The sequence below is a fragment of the Protopterus annectens genome, chromosome 15.part0 (assembly GCF_019279795.1).
Source record: "Protopterus annectens isolate FY-2018-M chromosome 15.part0, PAN1.0, whole genome shotgun sequence".
Taxonomy (NCBI): Eukaryota; Metazoa; Chordata; order Ceratodontiformes; family Protopteridae; genus Protopterus; species Protopterus annectens.
The window spans coordinates 651,363,947-651,386,592 of NC_056749.1; the positions used below are offsets into that span (position 1 = coordinate 651,363,947).

Below are 22,646 nucleotides of genomic sequence, written 5' to 3' on the forward strand. Positions count from 1 at the left end.
TTATCCCTTGTGATACCTATGGAGGTGGGTTTGTCTTTTGAGCCTTGCCTAAAAAAGGCACTATGGGGGTAGCAAGAGCCTTTGCCAATATCCGAAAGTCCAGGGGTGACAGGTGCAAGCCGTCCCTAGCAAAGCATCGTAGCTTGTCGTGCATAAAATCCCAAGCTGACAGGCATTGGATCCCCTTTGAATGGCACCAATACTTAAGCCAATTGTTGAAATTGATCATCTTGTCTTCATATTGTGGCATCATTCTTTGTGAGGGTAAGATGCTACTCAAGGTCAGGGTCATACCAGCCTGGGCTACATGCTCAGAGAGCTCCTCTATGTCTCTTTTCATGTAGTCCAGGGAGGTACGTCTCAGGTCATTCACACCAGCATGGACATTGACCGAGTCATTTTTGTACTTGCCTTGGAGTGACCTGAGTGCTTGTGTTATGTGGCGGATCCTAGCACCAGACAGGCTGCTCACCGTGACCTTCTTGTTCAGCCTGGTGAGCGGGATGTCAGTGTGCCTGACGATAGTCACCTATTACAAGTGTATCAGGTGTGTTGTTTAGCCTTAAGGGCTGTGACTGTTCGGCACACTGGCTTTGTGAGATATGTGTTGCGCGTGTTTTGTTTTGGGGTAGCGGTTGCTTGGGTGTCTGCTTTGGAGGTCTCTGCTGCTTAGGCAGATCTTTATTTAGAGCCTCCGAGTATGTTTTTGTGTGATTATGTGTTTGGTTTGCTGTCGTGGTAGGTCTATGTGAGACTGGAATTGTAGTGAGTGTGGTTTCCTTCTCCTCCTGACTGGTTATGCCAGTACTGAGTTGAGAGAGCTTAGCCTCCAGTTTGGCTATATGGTTGCATCTCTCACATGTGTTGGAATTTGTTGGGAGGAGGAGAGGGTTGTCTGTGTACATGAGGCAGTTGTAACATTGCCTCAAGATTCCCATATTCACCAGCTGGACCACAGAGGAGATTGACAACTGACCTTTGGACATGCTAGAATAATATTGGGGATTCCTTTATAATTGAAAACAAGGGCCAATGGGAGCGAGGGTGTAGTGCTTTTAATTTTTAGTGCTGACTTATAATTGCTTTAGTGAACAAGTGCCAGGTAACAAGTGCAATGTGTTACAGGTAACTTAAATGCAAAAACGACAAACAGTAACTTTCTTTCAAGCGAAGCAAGGAAATAAGTACAGTAAGCAATGCAGATATCACTAGGGATCCAGAGAAGCGCTGAGAAGCCGCGTTTTAGGTGGAATTAGCGTTCCAGGGAAATAACAAGCATACAAACAAAGCTAGATTCAGCAGGCCTGGATCTAGTCTATGCTACAGCAAACAAGGTGTACCAATTTCAGTAAGATACAGTTCAAATATTCAGGCACTATAAACCTTTAACCAGAAATTCGCAGCTCAGAAGGGCAGAGTCCAACCTCTCCTCCCACAAGAGTGCAGACCACGAACCTTCTTAATGTAAAATAACTGGCCTGAAGCCCAAGTGCTTAAACCAGAGCTAATACACTTGAAGAATAACAGACACTGAGCTCTCAATCAGCAGTTCCCAACTTAGGATGAAAGCTACCTGTCCTGCCACCACAGCGCATGCCACAAACCTTCCTAATGTAGAACAACTGGTCTGAAGCGCAAGTGCTTAATCCAAAAGACTTAGAATGATAGCTACACTTTAACCAAGTTACTACCAAGCAGTAATAAATACAACTGAATACTTTAAATAATGCCTGGATTAGTGTTCAAGTTATACAAACAAAGCTAGATTCAGCAGGTCTGGATCTAGTCTATGCTACAGCAAACAAGGTGTACCAATTTCAGTAAGAAGAAATTCAGATATGCATGCACTGTAAGCCTACAACCAGAAATTCCCAGCTCAGAAGGGCAGAGTCCAGCCTCTCCTCCCACAAGAGTGCAGACTACGAAACCCTCTTAATGTAAAATAACTGGCCTGAAAGCCCAAGTGCTTAAACCAGAATTAATATACTTTTAGAATAACAGACACTGAGCCCTCAATCAGCAGTTCCCAACTTAGAAGGATGTAAGCTAACTGTTCTGCCACTACAGTGCAGACCACAAACCCTCTCAATGTAAAACAACTGGTCTGAAGCCCAAGTGTTTAAACTAAAAGGCTTAGAATGAGTTACACCAAGCAGTAATAAATACAACAGAGAATGTTTAAGCTGACGCAAAAGCAAAATAAAGTAGGAAGCAGCACAAGTACAGTAAAAGCAGAAGATTTTTTTTTTTTTTTTTTTTTTAGAAAAGTAGCAAAAGCAGTAGTAAATACAATTCTCATGCAGTGCAAGCTGGCACACTTGAATATGTAGCAATATTAGTCCACACACAGTTTGAAAAAATGTAATTAAATTAAAAAGGACTAAAAGCAAGTGCAGAAAGGGTTTATTAGGTAGAATGCGGTAAAGAGATGTCCTGGGGGAGTGTCTTACATCAAATCTACAGTGGGGCGGGCACTGCAAAAGCCACCAAATTTAAACTACAACCAAGAATAGGGAGGGGGGGGAACAGTTTCAACACAGATGTAAGGAATGTGCAAATTATAAAAAAATATATATACTGTTTTCTATAGATTTGCAGAGCAGTAAGACACAGATATCAAGCAGACAATTTAGCTCTATAATACAGAATAACACAGAAAATATACTCGGCTCTCTAAACTTGAAGATAGTTCTGTAAGGCTGTCTCTCAAACTAAGGTTCCAGTTTGAATACAGGTTGTTAATTAAAAGGAGACACAGCACTAGCTAAATTATATCAGCTGAAAGACGAGGCAGGAAATGAGGGGGGTAGGGGAACAGTTTCAACACAGATGTAAAGAATGTGCAAATTATAAAAAATATATATACTGTTTTCTATAGATTTGCAGAGCAGTAAGACACAGATATCAAGCAGACAATTTAGCTCTATAATACAGAATAACACAGAAAATATACTCAGCTCTATAAACTTGAAGATAGTTCTGTAAGGCTGTCTCTCAAACAAAGATTCCAGTTTGAATACAGGTTGTTAATTAAAAGGACAAGGAAGCAAATGAGGGGGGGGGGGAACAGTTTCAACACAGATTTAAGGAATGTGCAAATTATAAAAAAATATATATACTGTTTTCTATAGATTTGCAGAGCAGTAAGACACAGATATCAAGCAGACAATTTAGCTCTGTAATACAGAATAACACAGAAAATATACTGAGCTCTATAAACTTGAAGATAGTTCTGTAAGGCTGTCTGTCAAACTAAGGTTCCAGTTTGAATACAAGTTGTTAATTAAAAGGAGACACAGCACTAGCTAAATTATATCAGCTGAAAGACAAGGCAGGAAATGAGTGGGGGTGGGGGAACAGTTTCAACACAGATGTAAGGAATGTGCAAATTATAAAAAATATATATACTGTTTTCTATAGATTTGCAGAGCAGTAAGACACAGATATCAAGCAGACAATTTAGCTCTATAATACAGAATAACACAGAAAATATACTCAGCTCTATAAACTTGAAGATAGTTCTGTAAGGCTGTCTCTCAAACTAAGGTTCCAGTTTGAATACAGGTTGTTAATTAAAAGGAGACACAGCACTAGCTAAATTATATCAGCTGAAAGACAAGGCAGGTAATGAGTGGGGGTAGGGGAACAGTTTCAACACAGATGTAAGGAATGTGCAAATTATAAAAAAATATATATACTGTTTTCTATAGATTTGCAGAGCAGTAAGACACAGATATCAAGCAGACAATTTAGCTCTATAATACAGAATAACACAGAAAATATACTCAGCTCTATAAACTTGAAGATAGTTCTGTAAGGCTGTCTCTCAAACTAAGGTTCCAGTTTGAATACAGGTTGTTAATTAAAAGGAGACACAGCACTAGCTAAATTATATCAGCTGAAAGACAAGGCAGGAAATGACGGGGGCTGGGGGAACAGTTTCAACACAGATGTAAGGAATGTGCAAATTATAAAAAATATATATACTGTTTTCTATAGATTTGCAGAGCAGTAAGACACAGATATCAAGCAGACAATTTAGCTCTATAATACAGAATAACACAGAAAATATACTCAGCTCTATAAACTTGAAGATAGTTCTGTAAGGCTGTCTCTCAAACTAAGGTTCCAGTTTGAATACAGGTTGTTACTTAAAAGGAGACACAGCACTAGCTAAATTATATCAGCTGAAAGACAAGACAGGAAATGAGGGGGGAACAGTTTCAACACAGATGTAAGGAATGTGCAAATTATAAAAAAATATATACTGTTTTCTATAGATTTGCAGAGCAGTAAGACACAGATATCAAGCAGACAATTTAGCTCTATAATACAGAATAACCCAGAAAATATACTCAGCTCTATAAACTTGAAGATAGTTCTGTAAGGCTGTCTCTCAAACTAAGGTTCCAGTTTGAATACAGGTTGTTAATTAAAAGGAGACACAGCACTAGCTAAATTATATCAGCTGAAAGACAAGGCAGGAAATGAGGGGGGGGTAGGGGAACAGTTTCAACACAGATGTAAGGAATGTGCAAATTATAAAAAAATATATATAATGTTTTCTATAGATTTGCAGAGCAGTAAGACACAGATATCAAGCAGACAATTTAGCTCTATAATACAGAATAACACAGAAAATATACTCAGCTCTATAAACTTGAAGATAGTTCTGTAAGGCTGTCTCTCAAACAAAGATTCCAGTTTGAATACAGGTTGTTAATTAAAAGGACAAGGCAGCAAATGAGGGGGTGGGGGGGGAACAGTTTCAACACAGATTTAAGGAATGTGCAAATTATAAAAAATATATATACTGTTTTCTATAGATTTGCAGAGCAGTAAGACACAGATATCAAGCAGACAATTTAGCTCTGTAATACAGAATAACACAGAAAATATACTGAGCTCTATAAACTTGAAGATAGTTCTGTAAGGCTGTCTGTCAAACTAAGGTTCCAGTTTGAATACAAGTTGTTAATTAAAAGGAGACACAGCACTAGCTAAATTATATCAGCTGAAAGACAAGGCAGGAAATGAGGGGGTGGGGGACAGTTTCAACACAGATGTAAGGAATGTGCAAATTATAAAAAAATATATATACTGTTTTCTATAGATTTGCAGAGCAGTAAGACACAGATATCAAGCAGACAATTTAGCTCTATAATACAGAATAACACAGAAAATATACTCAGCTCTAAACTTGAAGACAGTTCTGTAAGGCTGTCTCTCAAACTAAGGTTCCAGTTTGAATACAGGTTGTTAATTAAAAGGAGAGACAGCACTAGCTATATTATATCAGCTGAAAGACAAGGCAGGAAATGAGGGGGGGGGTAGGGGAACAGTTTCAACACAGATGTAAGGAATGTGCAAATTATAAAAATATATATACTGTTTTCTATAGATTTGCAGAGCAGTAAGACACAGATATCAAGCAGACAATTTAGCTCTATAATACAGAATAACACAGAAAATATACTCAGCTCTATAAACTTGAAGATAGTTCTGTAAGGCTGTCTCTCAAACAAAGGTTCCAGTTTGAATACAGGTTGTTAATTAAAAGGAGACACAGCACTAGCTAAATTATATCAGCTGAAAGACAAGGCAGGTAATGAGGCGGGGGGGTGGGGGAACAGTTTCAACACAGATGTAAGGAATGTGCAAATTATAAAAAATATATATACTGTTTTCTATAGATTTGCAGAGCAGTAAGACACAGATATCAAGCAGACAATTTAGCTCTATAATGCAGAATAACACGGAAAATATACTCAGCTCTATAAACTTGAAGATAGTTCTGTAAGGCTGTCTCTCAAACTAAGGTTCCAGTTTGAATACAGGTTGTGTATATATGTACATGTGTGTGTGTGTGTATATATACGTATATGTATATATATATATATATATATATATATATATATATTTATATACGTATATGTATATATATATATATATATATACATATATATATATATATATATATATATATATATGTATATATATATATATATATATATATATATATATATATATATATATATATATATATATATATATATTTATATATATATATATATATATATGTATATATATATATATATATATATATATATATATATATACGTGTGTATATATGTACATATATATACACGTGTGTATATATGTATGTATATATACGTGCGTATATATGTACCTATATATACGTGCGTATATATATTCCTATATATATGTCTGTATATCTGTACCTATATATACGTGTGTATATATGTGCATGTATACCTGTGTATATATGTACATGTATACCTGTGTATATATGTACATGTATACCTGTGTATTTGTGTACATGTATACCTGTGTATATGTGTACATGTATACCTGTGTATATGTGTACTTGTATACCTGTGTATATGTGTACATGTATACCTGTGTATATGTGTACATGTATACCTGTGTATATGTGTACATGTATACCTGTGTATATGTGTACATGTATACCTGTGTATATGTGTACATGTATACCTGTGTATATGTGTACATGTATACCTGTGTATGTGTACATGTATACCTGTGTATATGTGTACATGTATACGTGTGTATATGTGTACATGTATACGTGTGTGTATATGTGTACATGTATACGTGTGTGTATATGTGTACATGTATACGTGTGTGTATATGTGTACATGTATACGTGTGTGTATATGTGTACATGTATACGTGTGTGTATATGTGTACATGTATACGTGTGTATATATGTTCATGTATACGTGTGTGTATATGTGTACATATGTATGTGTGTGTATATGTGTACATATGTACGTGTGTGTATCTATGTATGTATATATGTATATCTATATCTATGTATATGCGTCTACTTTGACCCTCTGAATTAATGTTTCAGTGAAACTCAGTTTTGCTAGTCCAGTTTTGTGAAAGTGCATTTCTCAGGAAATGCACTTCAGCAAATGTGCAGTTCACCAAAGAAATAAAAAAATAAAAGCACTAATAGCACTACACTAAGTAATGCAGGGGGCAAGCCCCCCTGCAACCTCCATGTGGGGGTTGCACCCCCCCACACATCCACTACTAATGTATACCCACTCCAAGATCACAATACAGTGAGGGAAAAGGGAAAATTCCCTTATCCCCCACTGCACCACGATCTCCAACAACCTTGGTGAACTGTTCTTTCGTTAAAGTGCATTTCCGAAGAAATGCACTTTCTCGAAACTGGACTAGCGAAACTGAATTTCAATGAAACCTTAATTTGATGTGTAAAAGTTAGACCTATAATGTGTGTGTGTACATAATACCTATCCTTCCATTCAGTAACCTATGATAGGCCACTCAGAACTGCATGTAGTACTCTCGAGTTGCTTTACCAATGGTTTGTCTGCTGAATGTTAGAGGCTATCCTGATCTATTAGTGTGCATGATTACACAGCAGTACAGGCCATCTTGAAGCAATTGCTTTGCCAGAGGGAAAGAACTGAAGAAGTTATCAAATTAAATGTGATGCTTCTTGCCAATCAAACCCCCTAGTTAAGTTGACCCCAACTCTGTATGCAAGCCTTGCCTCCGTTTTTTTCCCTGCGTTTCCAGTGTGCACTGGAATTCACATACATATGCTTGCTGGCAGACTCGCAATGCATATCTTAATGCCATACTTCTCTGGATTACCATGCATAAAATATCTAAATGTTAAGTGTCTGTGGATGCCGACCATGACTTTATCTATTGCTGCCTCACGGTCTGCATTGTACTGTCTTGCATACAGAAAACCCAGCTCCCTGTATGGATTGTATGCAGCATAGCTTGTCATGAGCCATGGTGCCCAGAGATAGCCTCAAACAGTTGCTCTTACAGTGAAAATACTTGCAGTGAATACTGCTGAATTTTTTCAAACCGCTCTCTAGTTATGAGCTCGCTATTGGGATGTGACCATATACATAGTGTTTTACCCAGTACTGCCTATATTCCGAAAGGTGTGCAATGGAGAGCCATATTCTAGCACTGAGAAATGTTCCTGTGCCTCAAGGACATATAGGACTCCAACTGGCAATAAGGGAATACAGCTTGTCTGGGAACTTCAGATTCATGAAGTCCATCTCAGTGCTATCTCTGCTTAGGTTGGTTACAGGACCTGCTGGTCCCACAAAGCCATTAGTATGTATTAATGCGAGGCATTTTTCCCATATGAAAATCTTGCATGGTGGATGTACTTTACATGCCTTTTCCCACATGATGTTCTTCCATGGTGGGTTTGCTCGATGTGCCTTAGTGGGGAGCCTGACACACTTGGAATGGGATGTTCTGTATAGTGCATAGATGGTGCTTTAGCACTATTAACAGTACCAATTGTATTGCTTGTGTCTGTCAGTGAAATACCAACAGACATTCTCTGCCGAGGCACCATCATGTCCCTGCTTGAGGTAGAGCTACTTGGGTACAGATCTAGTGAGTTTTCTCCATACCAATCAACATACTCAGGACTGCTCTACACAGGAGTAGGCATCTCCTCATCCTTGTCAGCATATGAACTAACAGGAACTATGGAGGACTTCATAGGTCTGTCAGTGGTATCACTCATTCTTCACAGATAAAGGCGATTCATCCTCTTTGTCAAAATCAGATTTAGCTCAGTGACAGTTTTGTTTGCACCAGCATTCCATAGAAGTGCAAGTGCTGCCATATCCCTACTATCATAGTTCACTGCACCATCAGCTGTATGATCTGCTGTGGCACAGTGCAGTTGCCTTTCTAGAATCGCCAGGACAGGGGCATCATCCTTATCATTGGAAATGGCTTTCTCTGGAAGCATGCAAGTGGAATCTCATATGTGTCATAGTCTTTGTCTTCACTCTGGTTTTCATCACTTTGTGGTAGGAGGTCCACTTCCATGTCTGAAACACTGGTACTACCATCTGAGTCAGTTTTCTCTCCAATAACTATATCTTCCTCGATGTGTCTTGAACAGATGGTATCTTTTTTGAATGACGTATGGACAGGTTGCCTTACACTTGAAATTACATGTTATGGATAGGTTGCCTTACACTTGAAATTACAGCTGAAAAAGACAACAGTGTAAAATTACATGACATTACTTTCCTGTTTAGAGACAGTTGGAAAGCACCACAGCACAACTTTGTATCGTGAGTGTCCATCCATTCACCACCCCTTTTTCCTATTTTTCCCATTTTGGCACACGGGGTTGAGGTGTCGCCTCAACAGTGATAATCATCTAAAGCCAAGGTTTACACCACCGGGTGGCTAGCCCTGTCATGGTAGGTCTTCCACACCACACTCACATGCACACTCATACCTATGGCCAATAGTCCAGCTACTGCATGTCTTTGGAATGTGGGAAGAATCCAGAGCACTTGGAGGAAACCCACGCAGATATGCAGACTCCACACAGAAGGCACTCCAGCCGAGGTATAGTGAATGTATCATACAGGAAAGTAGTATATTACTGTAGTAATTCACAAAAAAATGAAGCCTATAACCTAGTTTCTTCAGAAGATGCTAGGCTATCGGTTTATAGACTATTACAAGCCTAATCATATATCAGATGCCAGAATCAAACTCTGTACCTTGTATCTGTCATGTAAAGGCAAATTACTTATTACTTTACTTTGTTCCCTTAGTTATTGCAAATATAATGAAAGCAAGAGATGGTTAATTAAAAGGGCATCTTCATCACTCAGAATAACAAAATTGTTGGGAAAAGAGCTTCTGCATGACTTCACAATGCCAAACCAATGTGTGGGTATGTACATCTATCAACATAATGATTTTTACTAATATGAATGACTGTGGCAGCTGGTGAGGCTTTTTCCTGATAGGTGATAATGACCTGGTAATTCACTATAACTGCACATACTTTAAAAGGCACTACAAATGTGATAATGGCTTGCAGGACCATGCAGTAGTCAAATGTATGTTCAGACAGATAATTGCTCGGCATGATCTGTTGAGCAGGTATTCATTACATTCCAGGTGCAGGTATGTTGTAACACTGAGTAATTATCACCTGTGAGTAATGGCCTAAGTAATTCAGTAAAAGAACCACTTGATGTAAAAATAGCAGTAACATTTATTTCACTGATCTATTCCTCTCAATTCCTCTCATCAGAATTGTACACAAAAATTACATAGCCAGAAATATTGCTAAATATCTGCTTTAATCAATGCCAGGGCTATTGTAAAAGTAGTAATCACATTTATCTTATGCATTCCTCTCATCAGACCTATACATACAAATGAGATAGTCAGAAATATTGCTGTAAATATCTGGTTGATCAATACCAGGTATATTGTAAATATCCAGTTGCTCAATGCCGGGGTATTATAAAAGAAGTAATTCCATTTATCTTGCTGAGCCATTCCACTCATAAGACCTGTACACACAAATGGCAAACCCAGGAATATTACCCACAATATCTGGTTGATGAAATATATCCAATGTATACATTCTGTCAGGCTACAATATACTTCATTTGGATAGAAAAATGAAAATAGCTGCAGGAATCACAATGTATCTGCAGCAACATCAAATAATGTCACTATTCCTACATTCAATAAAACTGAGCTTCTCCTGCTCAAAGAATAAACGTGAAGAAATTTACAAGGCATACACTAGGTGCCATGGACATTTCTTGGCAAATTACATCACCCATGTAACTTGAGTCACTGAAGCAATCTCAGTACTGCCAAAAACATATGAGAAACAATGTCACCTAATCAAACCAATAGTAACAGGTATGACCATCATATGGAAACTGACTCCGCAAGTCACGTTCCTATTTGAATTATACAAAAAGTACAGTTTTGTACCTACCATAAATGTAGAGGTTTTAGAAGATCCCACATTGCACGTCCTTACATGGGTGATCCGCTGTCCTCGCCGGCCGGCCCGACCAAATAATGATTATGGCCGCGTCTCCGAGAAGCGCTTAGAACTGACATCAGGACGTCAGGGCATGAAGCGCATGACCCCGGCGTCATCTTCAGTCTTTTTTCTGCCCCAGATGCCAGAAGAAAGAAAAAAAGAAAAAAAAAACAAAAAAAACAGAAAAAACATCCCTGTACCAACAATATATACAATATTTACACAACAAACCCACACAAAACCCCCCAACCACCCAAAGAGGGGAAGAGGAGGGGGAAGGAGGGAGGATCGGCTGGAACATCATTTATGATCTTCTTCGACAGGTACAAAACTGTACTATGTTCTTGCTGCACTAGTTTCTTCATCTCCCATTGCTGCAAGCAGAGGTGGTATGGGTAGAAGGCCAAAGCAAAGGTAAGGAGCTGCCAAATGCCAAAAAAAAATTGCAGGAATTGCAGCCAAAAATGCAGTGTAAAATTTGATGTAAAATGAAGAGAAAGATTTGAGTAGAAGTGGAAGGCTGTAATGTGAACAGTTATGCACTGAACTCAAGTAGCTGCCCCCTTAAAATCTTTAGTAGGGGCCCTTAAAGGCTGTAGCTGGGGCCTGATCCCAGCTGGAACCTCCTTCTGATCCCAGCTGGAAACAATGCAATAAATAAAAGAATCAGAAAACAATAAAAAGTTTGATTTGAAACAAAAAAGAAACAAACAAAAAGCAACAAGAACAAGGGAAGACTGCAACTTCTGCTCAACAACTGTAGAAGTTTGCCTGAGCTATTAGCAAGCGTATTTCCCTTTATTTTTCTGCTTTTATTTTTATTTGCAAATTCTTTTAAAAAGTAAAGTAAGGGTAGACATAGTTTAAGTTAAAGAATGAAAGTACGCAAAGAAAGGAAGGTAAAACCAAAAGGCAGAAAGGAAAAAGATACATATAAAGATACTCTTCAGAAGAAAGGAGCCTGTAATTGCAACTGCCATAAGAATGCAGAATTCCAAAAGCAGTCTAAAGTGATTAACAAAAAAATACGGTCTTCCATATTAAATCAATCAATTTGACAGTAGCTGCAGATTCAAGGTTGAGTTTGAGTTTCTCCAACACAGGAGTGAGATCCCAAGCAGGGAGTAGCTTGGGTCTTTGTCTCTTATTCTAATTGCCTAAGGAATTGCTTAAACAAAGGATGGAAAATAATGGTGGATCATAGTGGAGTGAGCAGAGAAGGACAGAAGATGGAACCTTAACAGAAGACAAACTGAACTTTGTCCAATAAAGTATTAGTGAAACAATTAAACTAGAGTTGGATTGGAAAAATTAAAATCCTTTGCTGTACACCAATTAAATCTCCCTCCATTTCCAGTAAGCTTTCCTTTGTACTAGGCCTTCTTATCTAAAAAATTTTGTCAGAACTTGTTTTGTCAGGGGTGAGACCCAGAGGGTCCTAGAACACCGATGCCACAGGCTATTGGGTGCAGAGACTGAGACATGACATTGTGTATGTGACTGTGAGGGGATGGGACAACAGGTGAAGGGACCCTCAGTGGTAAAAAACTCCGTACCAAACTCCTCAGTATGGGGTACCATCGCTATCCGAGGCCAATGTCTGAATAAAATCCATGTTGGCTTGGGAGAGAGGCGGCCTTCAGGAGTACCTTTGGGAGGAGGATCAGAGGTGGTGTTAGAGCATGAAGATATTGCTCCAATTTTGATAGGCATCGGCTTTCCTTTGGGCAACTGGACTTTTTGTAGTTTAACTTTGATCTTGAACAGACTTATGTCTGGAGTTCCCAGATCTTGTCTTCACATGACCATAACACATCAATTTTTCATTACGCGGGGATCAATTTCCACCTTTGCAGGATCATTATTTGTCTGCCTGCTCCAAACCTCTGCCGGAAGCTCTAGCTGTGGCTGTGAAGATGTAGCTGACTTCGAGGTAAATCTCCCACAAAAAGCATAAGGGTTCTGCATAGAGGTAGGGAGTATGCATTTGCCCAGTGTGTGTTGACCTGATGACGGTTATGTCTGTTTGAAGTGTTCCCTGTCACCTGGACCTATACCAAGTGGGAAACCTAAATCCTTCGTTGGACTTATATACAAATTGGACTGTTGATGTAATAGGCTATGTCTCTTGTTTTGCGATGTCTTGTACCCATTGAGCTTTGTCATGATTTCCCCTGAAGGTGAGCTCTGAGAGCATCTGTCTGTCAGAATCATCTGTCGAGTCTGTCAGGTAGGTGACTGGTGGTGTCCCAGTCCCTTGTTTAGGTGACCACAAAATTCCCACCACAAAAATTCCTTTTGATATCAGCATGATTATGTCAGATACATTTATTGCGTCCATACATTTTGAGACCATTTTAGCTTCCTCATGAAGCTTCCTCATATGCAGTTTGGCAGGTCTAAGATGCCATTTGAAGGACTGTGCTTGCAGCTGTCCTTGACTGAAGCCTGGACTGACAATAAAGAGAAATATTGATGGAAACAAAGAGAATTCCGGGGTCAAATCTGGGATCTGGTGCCCAATGTTCAGTCTCACCGGTCTATGTCCTGAGAGGGTACTAGACTGGACTTTATTTAGTTCTGAAATGCCCTTAAATCTTTAACACTGCCATCATACTGATAGGAATGAAGAAGTTTGTCCTTTTCTTGAGCCAGAAGGAGGCAACGTTCCAAATAAGACCAAATCCTGTTCCTTTTGCCTGAAAAAGGCTATCACTGGAACCAGAACTCAGAACACTCACTCATGGGCGCAGTAGGGAAGCCAAGAGCAGTACGAATGAATAATGAATGAAAAGACCTGGAGAAGATGAAATGAAAAACTGCAGCCTGAAACTGGGCCTGATATTGCACTCTTGAGATCCTGAGTCACCATCAGTGATCCTTGCATAGATCCAGTAAAAGCTGTTGTAACACGTGCTGTTTTGAACTTTGGAATGTCCAGATATGTGTTGAGGATGGATAAATCCAATTGAATCCCACGTGTTCTAGATCTTTGGTACTAGAAACAATGAGAAACTAATCCAGAGCCCACAAGCCTAGAGGGACCCATTAAAATCCCTATAGGCCCTTCTCTGAGAAATCCGTTTGTGACCTCCAGTCTTTGCTGTTTGATATCTGGCATGCCTTTGAAGGAGCAAGGTATGGAATGGTGGATTGTAGGCATAATTGTATGATGTCCAATTGTAATATGAAAATAAAAACTAAACCTTGAATTATGATGTCCTCCCAAACTGGCCCCTGCCCTCCTTGAAGATTGCAGAGTGAACTCCATGTTTGGGCCTGAAGGTACTCTGAGCTCTCTGCCCCTCACGTCCCTGATCTACCCCTAGACTGAGAATCAGAGGAAGGATACGCCCACCTTCTAGCAATTCCAATTACTACTAAACTTCGAGACGCTGAAATCTTTAAATCTTTAACAGTTCTTATAGACTTAGCCTTGTCTTCCATTTTTTCAAGACTGACTCCACTGGAGGACAAAAGACTGTTCAGACTGTAAAAATCCTCCAAAAATCCTTGTTTTAACATGGTCAGATAAATTCTGATCCTTAGCTGCGTGCAAGCCTCGAACCAACTGCACCCACTGGCAACCACCCTAAGCAGCAAAAAGCATCAACTGCACACTGCAAAGAGACCTGTTCGAGACAGAGAGATATGTCGCCAAAATCTTAACTCACATTCCTTTCCTTCAGAGCATCACCTTTGATTTCAACTTCAACACCTGAAAAAGGAAATTCTCAACATATAAACATATGAATTGGCAATTCAAAGCTCTCACATTGCCAAGGTAGAAGAGTTTTTACATCTTTCCCCATCTATCTTCTCTCCTCCTAGGCTATTTGGATTCTTTACACTGGATTTTACAACAGAGGCCCTGACACCCCAGGTCCCTGGAATAATAGGACTCTTATAGAGATTTATGAGCCTCAGGCACCCTGTAATACCTATGGGTTTAACTGGCGCAGGAGGCAGAGAGGGCGCAGGGGAGAGAGATGCCTCTGGATACACAATGAAAACACAATGCCATCACAAACAGAAGCTAAGGGCCTAGGCTGAAGCTAAGGGTAAAACAAAAAAAAAAAACAGCCTTTTCAATCAGAGAATCAAGATAAAGACATAAAATTTTCTCCGCAAATGTTCCCCTGAAAATGAAAAGTGTCTGAAAAAGAAAAAAATCTCTGGAGGTGGAAGCAGAAGGAGTCAGATCTTCTGTAGATCACTCACAAGTAAGGAGCTGAAGCTGAATCTCAACTGAAGACTTGTTCTGAGCTTTGTCAACAAAACTACCCAACTCCTCTCTCTCTAGGCCTCTTATCATCAGGAGGGGGGTAGAATCTTCTGCCATCTTAGTAATCAAATCTTCTGCCATCTTACCTGCAAGCCTCAGAACACGCAACCGAGACAAACCTGGCAACCCTCACCAAGACCTGGCAGACCTCTGGGGAACAGAAAAGAAGCTGGAAGGAAGGGAGGGAAGGCTAACCACCCTGGGAAGGAAGAGACTAGCCTCCCGAGAGCCCCCTCAGCCTGACCTGCTGCTCCATGAGGACACATCCTGCAAATCCCGGTGCCACCCGGAGACTGAAACCTCTAAAGAACCAGTACCTTCCACCCTGGCTCATCCTGGGGCAAACCGCTTTGTCTTTGCGCGCTTGCCTTAGGCTGGGCGTTAACCATATCCGTCGGCGCGGCTTCTTGGGCGGCACTTGCGAGAACCGGCCTGCTAATATACCTTAAGCAATAGTGCGCTTATTAAAGCCTAAACAAATAAACACCAATAGTAATCGTGCTCGGGCCCCAACAAAGGAATACACAAAGAATGATACACCCAAGGTGTACTCAGGCCCAATACAAGGAATACACAATTCCTGTTCTGACATCCGGTACTAAACTTCACATTAAAAAAAACAAAATAATCATTCAAAATATAAAAGAAAAAGGTCTGAAACTAACAACTGAAAATTATAACTTAGATTGACTTTGACACTCTGCTTCGCCTGGAAACGCACTCTACAGCACGCAAAATTTCTGAATGGCGGAGATAACGCAGCCTTGCTGCGCCTGGCGTCCTGGGCGTCGGCGGCTAAAGCGCCTTGCGTCGCGTCAATGTCAATAATTATTCAAAGGGTCGACCTAAGACATTGGTTACTTATGAGGACTAGGACAATGGACTATGAACTCATCACATTTCTACTTACCATGTATCAGTCATAAAAATGTGATCATCCCATCACAGAGTAAGTAGCCTTCCAAAACCTGTATCGGATTTGACAAATTCCCACTTATACACATCACTGACAGAAGTACATCTGAAAACACAAACTATTGTTTTCATTCCACATATGCAAAACACACTGCCAGTTACATCAGCAGCTGATAAGAAGGATCTTTCCTAGTCAAATTGGCCAATGCAGCCATCTTACCACCATCGTTGCTGCAGGATGAACTGCCTACATTGCATACCAGCTATGAATTCCCAGTGTCACTGGTGATATCATCAGTGCATTACAGATCATAGTGAACATATAATGTAAATCACTATTGGGCTGTATATAGAACTTCTAATTCCTGCAGCACAGTAAATTGTTTAGAATTAAAATCTGTGATGAACTTCTGGAAAGGTGATCAATATGAATTGTATGTGTTTTTTAGGCATTAGTTGTTACCATACACATACATGACTAAACGGACAATATAATGAAAATGTATTCAGCAATTAGCCTGTGTGGCTAGCAATGGGCTAATGCTTCATCCAGGGTTATTGTCTATGTTGTGGTCACAGCATGAATGGTAGGTTCAGATCCAGCACAACCCTGAAAAGATATAGAAGATGCAAAAATTCACAAGTGTTTGACTCCTTGGCCGAATACCTAAAAAAAATTGAAAACAACACAATGGCTCCATAAACATTCACAGACAAGTACATTCTAAGTGCTGAATGCATATATATAAATTAGAGAAAATGAAATTAATTCATCTACTGATAAATACCTGAAATGCATAATGAAAATGCAAAACCTCAGAGAATTCACACATTGTAGTACAGTTGTATTGCTGACCAAAGGGTTCTTAGCTGTCAGTCGCTGTGGATGAAGGTCTGATCTTCCCTTTACTGTTGTGCATAAGCTCGAAAATAAAAAATGCTGCCCAGAATACTGTAGTATTTTATGAAATCAATCTCTGTTCAGAGAAATGAGGAGAATACTGCTTTGGGACAACAGCTTGCTTACTCGTGTTCAAAAGTGCTGAGGTGAAGTGTTTGAGTGATATGCAAGTGGAGTGGATTCTTAGAACCCAGTTGGTTGTTAAATCACTTGTATGGTCTCCAGTATCAAATAAGTCATCTCTTTATTTTATTGAAAATGTCACTGTTTTTCATCTAAAATGCTAACATTTGTTACTTTTGGCACTGTAGTAGCTTTCTCCACAAAAATTAAGGGGAAGGGGGAAGTGAAAAACCGTATATGTGAAGGTACCAAAAGAGAAAGATATTAATAGTCTTGCAGTGAATATCATGAACATAGGGTGTGCACAGCAAGCTGATTTTCTATAAAAAGTCTCATGTAAACCACAGTGGGACATTACAGTTTTGGAAAGTAAGCAACAGATTTTTTGTTACCTTTTACAACTTGTTTTGACTACTGCAATTACACTGTTATATTGAAATTATCTGCACCCACAGAATGACTCTGAGGTAATGTCACTGTTTATGGATCACTGTTTAATTTCTACAAGTTCTTTGGTTTCTAATACCATGACAAGAATGGACCCCATTCCAAAGTCAAAGCATGATTACATTTCATGAAATTAGTATTGTTTCTATATTTGGTAGCCAGAAGCAGCACCTGAAATGTGCAAATGTAAAATGTGAATTGTCTCCTGCAATTCAGGTGGAATTACATCTATCAGTAACATATATCTATGTGCCACAGTGCAGGTTGGTCTGTGGTCCCATGTAGAACAATAGGATTTATGAGTCTTCTCTGTACCCTCTTGGGGGACTACTCTATATTCACTAAAGAAAGGTGTTGTGCTACATGTAAACCTGCTGTATACATTGAAGGGTTGCTCTCCTGTGTTCGGGGTTATGTACATTGAGATATACTGTATTTCTTTGACACCTAACTCTCCACCACTGGATTATTCTGTGAATATGGAATTGTGATGAGCTAGAAATTGAATGCATGTTAGGCTTATTTGTCTCTCAGTAGATCCATGGTGTTCCCAATAAATCTATACCTTGCTAAGAATTATTGTTTAATTGCATTGATATTTATCCACAGCAACATTCAAAAGTAGAGAGGCATGCAGCAGTGAAATATATCCAGAGTAATGTACCTCTCATTTTACTACAATGCTCAAACGAATCAAAAACTCTTGAGTGGCGTTGGACTCAAAACAGCCCTGCAAGGAATTTTGACCTATTTTTATTGAGTTCATTGTTTTGGAGTTATAAAAATGGAGGTCATTGCAGTACATATTCAAAATACATGTTTTTGTTTTCAGGTTGAATTTTACAACTCAGAATTGGTTGAAGTCTACAACATTTCATTCAAACTGAAAGTTTCCACATGCGATGCTCAAAGTGAGACTGACTGGGTTGAACTGGGAATTCCTACATGTTTGGGTAAATATTGTTTATAGTAGTCCATGGTTTTACTAAGCAGTCTGTAAATACTAGCACTGCTAATATGAAAAGCATTACATTTTCACAAGATAATCTCTCTGGGACTGTACATCAAACCATGTTCATGTTTCTGTCATGCTTGCATTTTCTGCAAATGCTGAATAGCAAGGCGTTGAAGATTTGTTGCTAAATTGTACATTATGTGTTGTAACCATGTGAATATTGTTATCTGACTGTTACTTCCAATGTGTCAAATGACCCAAATACTTCAGAGTTCTGGAAGCTGAGTTGAGATGTGCTAAGGTTGTGTATATGAAAAAAAAAAAAAAAAAAAAAGTTTATAGGCATATTTTTCTGAAAAGTGCAAATTTTCAAAACATGCATTTTTGGAGGAGAAAATTTCTCTGTGCTTGGGAGTGTTGTGCTCTTTGTACCTAAGTGCAGCAAACTCTGGGTTATATATTATTCCATGAAAAAAAATAGGAAGTTATGCTTCATTGTTTTACTCCTTTAAGACGTTTAGCCATTCAGCATCTGTTTTATTACTAGTGTACTGAGACAGAAAGAAACCACACTGAACTACAGCCTGCATGAATTAGCTTCTTGTACTCCAAAAATAAAACAAAAGTGAAACAGCCATAGCAAACCTTGTTTGTAATCACTGCCAAGTACATGTACACGTACACACAATTCCTTGTGAAGGCTTACAGAATTTTCCAAATCTGCACAACGTTCTTCTAGTACAGTAATACGGGAATCACTCTGGCTTTGGGCCAGAGACCCAGTTACCTGGCTGCTCTTAAACAAGTCAAATATAAATACCTCAGTTAATCTCATTGGTAGTAGACTTAAGCTATCTAATAGTTTTCATGCTGCAAAACTTATTAAGCAGCGGTAATGTCTACTGTCTTCTCAAATAAATCTATGTGCAGATATAATAAATAAATAAATAAATGCCTGCTATAAGTCCTTAAAGGTTAACAAGTGAATTTTATTTAAGTAAAGAAAACTGCAAATACAGGCTAAAATGTTTACCGATTGACACCCCCACACACACACACACACACACACAGAGGGCAATGAAAAAGTTTAGGATACGTACAGAAAAAAGTAAGTTCCAAAAACCTACATTCTCTCTGAATTACTATAGAAATACTGACCTATAATATGTAAGATAAATTAATACATCTTCAAGTAGATACCTTTTCAGATGGCTACAACATACTGTCAAGGCATGACAGCTTAGTACAGCATACAGTTATATACTCTTGTCATCCATCTTCATTCACATTGCAGAGACTGGTCACTACATCCAACTCCGATACTGCAGGACATCTAAACCAAGGCCCAACTTCAAAACATTTTCACTAAGATTTTTGTCATTGTACAATAGCCTGTGGTCTCCACATCCAACCCCAATACCACAGGAGCTCTGCCACAAGGCCCAACTCTCAAACTTTTTCTCTGAGAATTTTGTCATTATACTGTAACCTGGGTCACTACACCCAACCCCGATGCTGCAGGAGCTCTGTCATTTGGCCAAATCCTAATGGGTTTCACTGAGAATTTTGTCATTGAACAATAGCATGTGGTCACTACATCCAAACTCAATGTTGCAGGAGCTCTGCCACAAGGCCCATCTCCCAGATGTTTTCATTGAAAATCGTCATTGTACAATGCAAGCAAATTTAACTTTTAAAATCCTTGCTATGTATTGACTTCAGCTAGTCAAATACCTGTCTGTCCTGTGCTTGAAATTGACTTTTAACATCTCTCCTCCAAGAGAGTAGTCCTTGCACTTTCAGGACCACTTACTAAGCTGGCCCCTGTCCTTTCTCTTGACCAATAGATTACCCTATATGTGCCAATTACATATTTTCCCTAGCTGCCAGGTTTCTGCATTCAGGAAATGAAAGAAAATCTGTTATACGTTGTACCGCCGTGTTAATTGCTTTGTACTGTCTATAAATGGATTACCTTCTATTTCGATCTGACCTGAGGGTGGAAGGCCTTTACACTCCCTACCCTAACCCAATTCGCACCACCCTCCTCTTAATCTACTATTATACTTCCCAAATACACATTTTACTTGTGACGCTTATTGTCTAACTCTCCCCAAACACCCTTACTACTGTTGTACAAACATTCCTGTTTCTTTACCCAATTCCCAACTTCAATCTTTAGCACCATTCCCGGCTACCTTTCTTCCTCCCATGCTGCTTTGCACAACATTCATTCATAGTCACCCTCCCTCTCTAACAGTACCTATCTATTCTACAGTGTTATCTTCTACTTTTCCCAAATAAACCCTAATTGCATCCTGTTTTAACTATATCCTTATACTCTAGCCTTTTAAACCTCTCTGTTCCTTTACATTCCAGAGAAGATACTAGGCCAGCCTACCACTCCTCCTTCATAGAAAATACTTATTTCATATCTACCTACTCTCTATCAATTTGCAGACTCTGCTGCCACTAAAAATCCTACTGTCCTGCAACAACTTTTTTTCCTTTTTGATCACTACTTACTTCCGTACTACCTGCCAACAATAACATATAGATCCATGCAGATCCACTTACTTAATTATGATACTCCTCAGCTTAACTTATCCTCTGTTCCTCTGCTCCTACTAGGTCATCTCTCATCCTAACATGACTCTATAATAGCTTTCAATATCTCTCCAGCTCTGTCTCAAGAACCTGTTCATACTTCCTGTACACTATCCACATGTCACACCAAACCTATTTAATGATGCCACTCACCTTTACTCTAAATATAGACTGATTAACTCCATGTCAACACAAGCTAAAACAGAATTAAGTGGAAAAATGCTCTCCAAAAAACAAGCAATAATTCCCCAGTATAAACTATACTAAAATCCTTCTAGGAGGAGACATTCACCCTAATACTGGTCCCACCTGTCTCAATGACCATAAAGAAAATTATCTTCTACACAGTACTGTAACTCTGCAGTGATCAATATAGCAATAACCCATGCCTGGGTGTGGGTAATGCGGGATTTACCCACGGTTGGCGTGGTTTGGTCCCGAGGGACCAAACAAAGACAACCATGGGTAAATCCCGCATTACCCACACCCAGAAGTGGGTTATTGCTATTATACTATGACATTATTTAAGAAAAGAAACAATTACTTTTCTTAAATAATGGTATTGTATAATGCCTCTTTGCTGCCCTTCCACAGCTGTCTGGCATCCGTGGCAGTTCTGATGTACTGCGCATGCCTATGCAGTACATCAAAGCTGTGGCCAAAAGCAATGGAGAAAGCAAGATCTCCGTTGCTTTTTTACTGTTTCGCTATGTTAAATGGGTTTAACGTAGCGAGACAGCTTTAAAATAAGCAACGGAGATGTCCGTTGCTTATTTTAAAGCTGTCTCGCTATGTTAAACCCATTTAACATAGCAAAACAGTAAAAAGCAACAGAGATCTTGCTTTCTCTGTTGCTTTTTTTAAAACTTGTCTCGCTATGTTAAATGGGTTTAACATAGCGAGACAGCTTTAAAATAAGCAATGGATCTCCGTTGCTTATTTTAAAGCTGTCTCGATATGTTAAACCCATTTATCATGGCGAGACAGGTTTAAAAAAAAAGCAACGGAGAAAGCAAGATCTCCGTTGCTTTTTACACACTGTGTCGCTATGTTAAAGGAGTTTAACATAGCGAGACAGCTTTAAAAAAAGCAACAGAGATCTCCCTTGCTTTTTTAAAACCTGTGTCGCTGTGTTAAACTCTTTTAACATAGCGAGACAGTGTTTTAAAAAAAGACTTATACTAATGGAAAAAGTTCGGGCGACCGGACCTTTTTCCATTAGTATAAGTCGATTTACAACGTGCACGCTGGCCAATCAGCGTGCACGTTTTGGAATATTAATGGGGGGTCATGGTATAATCCTCAGTAATCCAACTTTTGCTGCCATAAACATTAGAAGCATAAGAAGTACAGTTGCTGAACTACTTGCCTGGATTGCCCAGCATAAGCCTGATATTCTTACTGCAACTGAAACCCAACAAAAATTACTCCAAAATTACACCTTCCAGCTATTATATCTGTAATGAATATAGAAAGCAGAAAAGGGGAGGTATTGCTTTAATATTTCCCAGTTGCAGCAACATTT

General features: G+C 39.1%; 1 protein-coding gene across 1 annotated transcript in view; it reads left to right on the forward strand.

Annotated features, from left to right (window-relative positions):
• LOC122789982 (interleukin-13 receptor subunit alpha-2-like) overlaps nucleotides 1–22,646 on the forward strand; it is a 764,082-nt gene that overhangs the window by 340,109 nt on the left and 401,327 nt on the right. Inside the window, exon 3 of the mRNA XM_044057489.1 lies at nucleotides 18,392–18,512. Within this exon, the coding sequence (XP_043913424.1) occupies nucleotides 18,392–18,512 (121 nt within the window). The remainder of the gene's footprint in view (nucleotides 1–18,391; nucleotides 18,513–22,646) is intronic.